The sequence below is a fragment of the Topomyia yanbarensis genome, unplaced genomic scaffold (assembly GCF_030247195.1).
Source record: "Topomyia yanbarensis strain Yona2022 unplaced genomic scaffold, ASM3024719v1 HiC_scaffold_52, whole genome shotgun sequence".
NCBI lineage: Eukaryota > Metazoa > Arthropoda > Insecta > Diptera > Culicidae > Topomyia > Topomyia yanbarensis.
The window spans coordinates 34,396-44,024 of NW_026683736.1; the positions used below are offsets into that span (position 1 = coordinate 34,396).

General features: G+C 45.2%; 1 protein-coding gene across 1 annotated transcript; it reads left to right on the forward strand.

Moving 5' to 3' along the window:
• The first annotated feature begins 2,860 nt into the window (after positions 1-2,860).
• LOC131695773 (uncharacterized) lies at positions 2,861-8,224 on the forward strand. Its single transcript, XM_058984290.1, has one exon. It carries the CDS (start codon positions 2,861-2,863, stop codon positions 8,222-8,224), a length of 5,364 nt encoding a protein of 1,787 aa, XP_058840273.1.
• The last annotated feature ends 1,405 nt before the right edge of the window (positions 8,225-9,629 follow it).

The window sequence follows — 9,629 nt, forward strand, 5'->3', positions numbered from 1 at the left end:
GTAGAATATGGAGTCATTGCTGCTATGCGTCAGATAATTGTTGATCTTCACGACGGTCTCGGTCTGACTATTTAGTAGCCTTATCCGTGTCCACCGGTTTCAGGAAGATTTCTTAAACCTCTTTCGCTTCCATTTGATCCAGAATCCGGAGCATTACGGATTCAGTTGAGCCATCGCGAACTGCTCGTTGGTTTTGTATGAATAAGTTTGAGATTTTCTCTACATGAGCAATGTCAAAATAATACGCTATTAAATACGAAAAATTCTCTTAGATGAACGAAATGAATTTGTGTGACCAACGAGATTGTTCGTAATATACACAAATGTTTATTAAAATAAACAAAACATTTCGTTTCATTCATGAAAAATAATGTCGTTTTCAACGACGACATTCGTGCAATGTACACTAAAGTAGTAAAATTTACGAAAACTTTCGTTCATAAAACGGCCATTTCTTCATTCCACAATAAAATCGATCTGTGTCTTTTATTAAAAAAAACCGGTGTTGTAAAACATCGATCCCAAAAGATCGAATGAAAAAATAAGAGGATAATAAATACGAAAATTTTTCTAAGATGAACGAAAATAATTCGTGCGACCAACGAAATCGTTCGTAATATACATATACGTTTATTAAAATAAACGAAACATTTCGTTTCATTCACGAAAAATGATGTTGTTATCAACGATAACATTCGTGCACTGTACACCAAATAAGTAAAAGTTGCGAAAACTTTCGTTCATCAAGCGGCCATTTCTTCGTACCACAAGAAAATCGATTTGGCCACATTGATTTTTTTTTAAATTAAAAAAAAATCGATGTCATCAAACAAAAGATCGACTGAAGGCAATGAGAGGCTAATAAATACGAAAACTTTTTAAGATAAGCGAAATAAATTCATGCGACCAACAAAATCGTTCATCATATACATAAATATTTATGGACATAAACGAATCATTTCGTTTCATTCATGAAAAATAACTTCGTTATCAACGATAATATTCCTGCAATGTACACTAAATATGTAAAATTTACGAAAACTTTTGTTCATCAAGCGTTCATCATCACACCACAATTATTCTAGTCCCCAATGGAGGTAAACAGGTTGAAATAAAATCGATTTTTCGAGATCGATCCTTTTAGTTAGTTAAAAAATCGTTGTTGTTAAACATCGATTTTAACTTATCGATTGAAAAAATAATATGCTAATGAATACGAAAACTTTCCTAAGATGAACCAAATAAATTAGTGTGAGCAATGAAATCGTTCGTAATATACATAAACGTTTATTAAAATAAACGTAATATTTCGTTTCATTCATGAAGAATAATGTTGTTTTTAACTATAACATTCGTGCAATGTAAACTAAATAAGTGAAATTTACGAAAACTTTCGTTCATCAAGCAGCCATTTCTTCGTACCACAATAAAATCTATATGGCTAAATTAAAAAAAAATGAAGTTCTCAAACATCGATCCCAAAAGATCGACTGAAAACAACAACATTCTAATAAATACGCAAACTTTTCTTAAATAAACGAAATAAGTTCGTGCGACCAACGAAATCGTTCGTAATAAACACAACCGTTTTTTAAAATACACAAAACATTTCGTTTCATTCAAGAAAAATAATGTCGTTACCAACGATAACATTCGTGCAGTGTACATTAAAATTTACGAAAGCTTTCGTTCAGCAAGCGGCTATTCTTGTTCATTAAATGAACGAAACCTATTATTTGATGGGGAGGGCGTAGCGTAGTTGGTAAATCGATTGCCTTGTACGCAGCGCACCTGCGCTCGATTCCCGACCCCGCACATAGGGTTAGAAATTTTTCATAAGAGATTTTTCTAACCCGAAGAGGCGAATGACCTTAAGGTTAAAACCTCTATAATCTAAATAAAAAAAAACCTTGTTTAGGATTACCGTACAGAATGAGTAAAGTGACCCAGAAAATCCGATGAGAGTGTAGGGTTTACTCTGTAACCCCACTCGCGCACGCTAGCCGTGTATCACTTTCGTCTTCTATTCGTTTTCGTCACCCACACTAGGATAGTGATCAGCTTCTGCGATACGTCAGACCGCAAGGAGCTGACCAGTTGAATTGAACCGTTGGAGAGTGCACATCGCTGCAAATAAAATTGAAGTTCCACCACATCATATCTTTTTCCTGTCGCCGTTGCCTGCTGAAATTATCACCCGCTTCCAAGTTCCGTCGCGAGTGGAAGGTTTGATACCGCGAATTTCTACCGGTCACAACATAGCTGGTGCCGTGACCAGGATCCAGCTGTACACGATCACGCCAACATTTTGCGCCCACTGCGTACCATCATCATCGCTGATTTCATCCAGCACGCCATTGCAGTTCAGGAAAGCTGATAGCGGCTAATTTCGCCATTGCTGACGCTGCACGTTCCTGAACAATTGAGCGCCGCCATCGGGAATTTGGACTGGAGAAGCCGCTTTAATTATAATACAAGGCCTGATATTTTCAGGCAGAAGGTTAGTTTCTGTCCAACGTGAATTTAATTCCTTACTGGTGCGCTCTAGATTCGCCTTTTCTTTTCCATATTCGTGGTTTCTCGGACATTCTGCTCAACGCGGACGATTCGACCGACTGCTTACCGCAGTCTTACAGATTTATTACTGGACCCACGTTCCGGTATTCATCGTACGGCTATTGTTTGATAGAAACGCTCCAGCATTAATCATCAGACCATCCCGCACCATTTTATACTCCGTCGGCGGCCATTGCTGCCTAGACTAGTTCGCAACCTTTGGAGGACAGTTGCCTAATTTCATCGAGTGTGCTTCGGATTTCTGGCGATTTTCTGCTGCTGCTGCTGCCAATAGCCATTCAAGATGGCCGAAGAACAACAGATCAACCTACTAGTCTCGCGGAGAACAACGATGCTGGAAGCTCTGGGTCGGGCAGAGGCATTTCTTCGAGACTTCAACGCTCAACGCGATGGACAGCAGGTGCCATTGAGGCTGGAATACCTCAACCGCATGTGGACGTCACTTGAAGAGGTACAGGCTCAACTGGAGGACGGTGATGTGGAAGGTAGGGCAGAGCATGCTGCTATACGTGCGGACTTTGAGCCACGTCTATTCTCAATAAAAGCTGCATTCATTTCCTATTCGCCTCCTCTTTCTGTTAACGCTGGCAACCCTCAACCCCTGCATGCTACTTCCACTCTCTCTGGCATCAAACTGCCGACAATTTCGCTTCCTGAGTTCGATGGAGATTATAAGCAATGGCTAACTTTCCACGACACGTTTTTGGCTTTAATCCACAACAACGCTGATGTTCCACCTATTCAAAAATTTCACTACTTAAGGGCAGCCGTCAAGGGGGAGGCTGCTCAACTGATCGAATCCATCGCTATTTGTTCTGCTAATTACTCTCTGGCTTGGCAAGCTCTCGAAGGGCGGTACTCCAACGAATATCTGCTAAAAAAGCGACACCTGCAAGCACTCTTCGACATCCCACGCATGAAGAAGGAGTCTGCAGCAACACTTCACGGATTGGTGGACGAATTCGAACGTCATACGAAGATTCTTCATCATTTGGGTGAGCCGACGGACGCCTGGAGCACGATCCTAGAACACTTATTATGCACGCGACTGCACGATGATTCACTGAAGGCCTGGGAGGACCACGCATCCGTAACTGAGAACCCAAATTTTGCATGTTTGATCGATTTCCTTCAGAGGAGGACAAGAGTACTGGAATCGATCTCGGTCAACCATCATCAATCTACTAGCACGACAAACACAAACGATGGTGCGTCCGCTAGTCATTTCCGGAGACAATCACAGTTTCGTCTCTCGTCATGCGCATCAACCGCTAACTATTCTTTCAGATGTCCCATATGTAGTCAACAGCATTCGTTGGCGAGATGCGGCAAGTTCAACAGCATGTCAGTGAACGACCGACAACAGCTTGTGAACACGAAACGATTGTGTCACAACTGCCTACGGGGGGATCACATAGTCCGCCAATGCCCATGTGACCTGAATTGCAAGAAGTGCAATCAGCGTCACCACACTTTATTACACACGAGCCAATCCGCCGGTCCTAAGAAGGTCAGCAACGACGCTGTTTCTCGTTCAACGTCTTTCGTCGATTCGGCTGACAGGGCTACGTCGTCGTCTTCTCCTGTAGTTTCCGAACAAACCATGGTAGCAGCTGTTGAAGATGATTCGATTGTCGAGACGAGTGTTTCTCTCCAGCATCCTCGTGAAAATGTCTTCTTGCTAACCGTCATCGTAAATATCGTCGATGCTTATGGACAACATCACCCCGCTCGTGCTTTATTGGATAGCGCATCGCAACCGAATTTGATAACCGACCGCATGGCTCGTATCCTCCGCCTGAAGAAGCATCCCGTCAACGTTACCGTCCAAGGGGCCGGACAGTTATCCAAAGTCATACACGAGTCCATCTACGCCCAAGTTTCATCCAGAAAGGAGCATTTTTCTTGCGGAGTTAATTTCCTAGTAATGGACAAACTAACTGCCAACCTTCCTGCGCAAAATGTCTCCATAACCGACTGGAGAATTCCAAAGGATCTATTCCTAGCAGATCCAACATTCAACAAGAGCCAACCAATCGATGTAGTGCTGGGGGCCAAGCACTTTTATTCATTCTTCCCGAATGCCGCACGAATACAATTGCATGGCAATCTCCCGCTCCTGGTTGATAGCGTTTTCGGATGGATCGTTGCGGGCTCTGCCGATCTAGTGTCCCCCAAGATCAATCCATCGTCCAATTCTAGCAGTCTCGTGTGTGTATCTATGGTTTCCTTGGAAGAAACTCTGGAACGTTTCTGGAAAATAGAAGAACTAACAACCAAGGACAACTACTCCGTCGAAGAAAGGCGCTGTGAAAAACTTTACCAATCGACAGTCTCTAGAAACCCTGACGGACGGTACATAGTTCGCCTGCCTCGGAAGCCTGATTTTGACGACATGTTAGGCGAGTCGAAGGCAAACGCGCTGCGACGGTTTGAGTATTTGGAGCGACGTTTGGAGCGAAACTCCGAGCTGAAGGTTGAGTATCACAGATTCATGCAGGAATACATCGACCTCGGGCATATGCAGCCAAGCGAACTAACTGAGACCAAAGGCGCAAAATCATTCTACCTACCACACCATCCTGTTATCAAGGAGGCTAGTACTACGACAAAGGTTCGTGTTGTATTTGATGGTTCGGCAAAAACGTCTACCGGTTTTTCCCTCAACGATGCCCTCTGTGTCGGCCCGGTCGTCCAGGACGAGCTACTCACTACAATCTTACGGTTTCGGACGCATCCCATCGCTCTAGTAGGTGACATAGTGAAAATGTACCGACAGGTTCTCGTGCATCCAGACGATGTTCCACTGCAACGCATTTTCTGGCGATTTTCCTCCGATATGCCAGTACAAACCTTTGATCTACTTACCGTTACTTATGGTTTAGCTCCATCGTCGTTTTTGGCAACTCGCACGCTGCTACAACTGGCTGACGACGAAGGCCGCTCGTATTCCATCGGCAGCAGGGCTCTCCGGAAAGGTTTCTATGTCGACGACTTCATTGGCGGGGAGCAAACTGTTGAACGCGTCATCCGCTTACGCATAGAACTCAGCGAATTGCTCGAAAAGGGAGGATTCGTTCTTCGCAAGTGGACTTCAAACCGGCTCGAAGTGCTACACGGCCTAGACGCCGACAAAATCGGTACCCAATCCCCTCTGGAGTTCACCCCCCACGAGACAGTGAAAGCGCTAGGAATTATTTGGGAACCAGAGGGAGATTTTCTTCGCTTCGACTCTCAAGTACAACATGACGGCAAGCCGCCCACCAAACGTTCAATTCTATCCTCTATCGCCAAACTATTCGACCCCATCGGTCTTATTGCGCCCGTTGTTGTGAGGGCCAAAATCATCATGCAGCAGCTGTGGCTGCTACCTGTCGAATGGGATGATCCAGTTCCTGAGACTGTTCGAAACAACTGGGAGAACTATCACGATGAGTTGCCGAAAATCACCGCCCACCGGGTAAATCGATATGCTTTTCTCCCATGCTCTACCATACAGTTGCATACTTTCGCCGACGCTTCTGAATTGGCCTACGGTGCATGCATCTACGCTCGTTGCGAAGACGAGCAGGGAAACGTCAAAGTCGAGCTTCTAGCAGCCAAGTCACGTGTCGCTCCACTAAAACGACTAACTATCGCACGTCTAGAACTCTGCGCTGCAGTTTTGGCTGCCCATCTCCACGATCGAGTTAAACACGCCATCGACATTGACGTCTCTGCCTCTATTTTCTGGTCGGATTCTGCCATCGTTCTCCAGTGGCTCCGATCCCCTCCGAACACATGGCAGACCTTTGTGGGAAACAGAGTTTCGGAAATACAACAGCTTACCCACGGCTGTCAATGGAGGCACGTTCCTGGTAGCGAAAATCCCGCTGACTTAGTGTCCCGCGGAATGTCGGTCGACGAGTTCCTGAATAGTAAGTTGTGGAAGAAGGGGCCCCACTGGTTGCTGCAACACTGTCGAGAATGGGCCGCCTTTGAACCGCCCGGCGTTGCTGAGGAGATGCTAGAAGTTCGACATGTTGTAACACTGGTACAATCAACGCCATCAGTTAATGCGATATTTCTCCGCTGGTCATCATACACCCGCTTACTACACGTTACCGGATATTGCCTTCGCTTTCTGCGGAACGCCCATGCCAAGGCCAGAACGCAGCCTCCTCCCAACACCACATCCGTTGTGAAATCGTTATCTGTGGAACTACTTACCCAAGCCAAATTTATACTAATACGCCTTGCTCAACAGGATGCCTTCGGTTCAGAAATAAGAGAGTTGGAAAAGGGGAAACCAGTAGCGAAACATTCGCACGTGCGCCAAATGAGTCCGTTTTTAGACCAGGGAAAAGTGTTGAGGGTCGGAGGTCGACTAAAGCTAGCCCAGCTTCCCTATCAAATGAAACATCCTGCCCTACTCCCAAGCTTTCACCCCCTATCACTTTTAATTGCCAACTATTATCATAACAAAATGCTTCACGCCGGTGGGCGAGTACTGCTGTCCGTCATCCGAGAAGAATTTTGGCCAGTACATGGCCGTCGCTTAGTTCGCAGCACAGTACGCAAATGCTTTCGCTGCACTCGCCTCAACCCGGAACCTGCCCGTCAGCACATCGGTCAACTGCCCGTTCATCGAATAGTCCCTAGCCGCCCGTTTAGTGTCGCTGGAGTAGACTACGCTGGCCCGCTGTACCTAAAACCAATCCACAAGCGCGCCGCACCAGCCAAAGCGTACATTTGCCTGTTCATCTGCTTCGCCACCAAGGCCGTCCACATTGAGCTTGTCAGCGATCTGACCACCCAGGCGTTCCTGTGTGCGCTCCGCCGTTTTATTGCTAGGCGCGGCCGCCCAACACACATTCACTCGGATAATGGCAAAAATTTCGAGGGAGCTAAAAATGAATTGCAACAGTTATTTGCCATGTTTCAAAACCAGGAGGAAATCGAAAAAATTACATCAACTTGCGCAGAGGAAGGTATCACTTGGCACTTGGTCCCGCCAAAGGCACCCCATTTCGGCGGTTTGTGGGAGGCGGCCATCAAGGTAGCCAAGAAACAACTTTACCGCCAGCTCGGTCCGTCTCGACTATCGTTCGAAGATGTTGGAACGGTGCTCTCGCAGATCGAAGCTCTGATGAATTCCCGGCCGCTGCTGCCAATGTCAGATGATCCGGATGATTTGGCTGCACTCACACCAGCGCACTTCTTGATCGGAACCAGCATGCTCGCCTTGCCCGACCCAGATCATCGGAACCTCCCAGTCAACCGACTGGATCACTACCAGAAACTTCAACTTCACGTCCAAAAATTCTGGTGCCACTGGCGATCGGAATACCTTCAAGAGCTGCAAAAAGACACCGTAATGAACCGACGAAATGACAGTATGCTGCCAGGCCGAATGGTTGTTGTCGTCGATGAGATGCAACAACCAATTCGTTGGCCTCTCGCCCGAATTTTGACCACTTCACCAGGTCCAGATGGAATGACCAGAGTCGTGACGCTACGCACTGTTCGGGGAATTATCACCCGGCCAATCACAAAGGTTTGTTTACTGCCGGATTCCACTACCACTGCAATTGATGGAGAAGAAGACCCGCTAGCCATCAACCCGCAACCAGCTCAACGATCCGGAGTGCTTGAAGAAGAAAATTAAATGTTATACTCACCTAGCTATTAAGTTAATTCTGTTAATTTTTGCATTTGTTTAGAAATGATATTTCAAGGGGGTGGCGATGTTTAGGATTACCGTACAGAATGAGTAAAGTGACCCAGAAAATCCGATGAGAGTGTAGGGTTTACTCTGTAACCCCACTCGCGCACGCTAGCCGTGTATCACTTTCGTCTTCTATTCGTTTTCGTCACCCACACTAGGATAGTGATCAGCTTCTGCGATACGTCAGACCGCAAGGAGCTGACCAGTTGAATTGAACCGTTGGAGAGTGCACATCGCTGCAAATAAAATTGAAGTTCCACCACATCATATCTTTTTCCTGTCGCCGTTGCCTGCTGAAATTATCACCCGCTTCCAAGTTCCGTCGCGAGTGGAAGGTTTGATACCGCGAATTTCTACCGGTCACAACAAACCTATTATTTGCAATGCACGAAAATACTTCGTTGCAGAAAACAACGAATGAATTGGTACATTGCATGATCGATTTAATTATATTTACGAATTTATATTATCAGCGAAGCCGCTGATTTCTTATGTGATTTATTTGATTAAGGCCTAAACTGGCACATTTATCGCAAATGAACTGCAAAGTTTCATTTTCCCCTACAACAGGAAGTAGGATGCTCTCATTATCAGCATCTGGTATGAAATCAATACCGTGTTGATTGAAATCGCCGTATATGTGAACTTTTACGGGCGGGGAAATACTATTAATAATGCATTCAGCAGCACAATAAAACTTTTCGTAAGTCGTTTTCCGAGCAAAATTTGGAGAAAAATACACCGAAGCGAAAATGTGAGTTTCGTCTTTAACATGTACTTTCACCCACACATGCTCGAATTCTTTTGATTTTATAGTTTTGATAACTTCTGCATTTAGTTTTGCTGAAATCGCAATCAAAGCGCCCCCTCCTAACTTCTTACCAGATACATGACAATCACGGGCATCCCTAAAGACATTGTAATTGCTTCCGAAAACTTCTTCACTTCTCACTGTTTCGTACCAACTAGTCTCAGTTGCTAAAATTACGGAATAATGACAACCTAATATTTTGTTTTGAATCACATTCATCTTAGCTGCACTTTTCATGCGGGTCAAGTTTTGGCAATAGACCAAGAATTCTGTTCTTGACTGAGATTCTCTTGGAGAAGTGTTAGTTGAATGGGAGTTAATTAGACCTAGCTCTACCTCTTCTTCATCTTGAAGCACAATATGATTTGTCACTTCATTACTACCTTACTCTAATGAGCGCGTCGATTGCGGCAAAAACACTGACAGGCGCCAATTTCGGAGGGGTACATAGGTGTGGCAGCACTGTTCGATGTGAGGTGCTAGGTTGGTCGGTAGGGCACAACATCGCCTCTCTGGAATGCAATAGTAGGTCTG

Coding starts and splice junctions, on each gene's coding strand:
- LOC131695773 (XM_058984290.1), top strand. CDS start 2,861: ATGGCCGAAGAACAACAGATCAACCTACTAGTCTCGCGGAGAACAACG.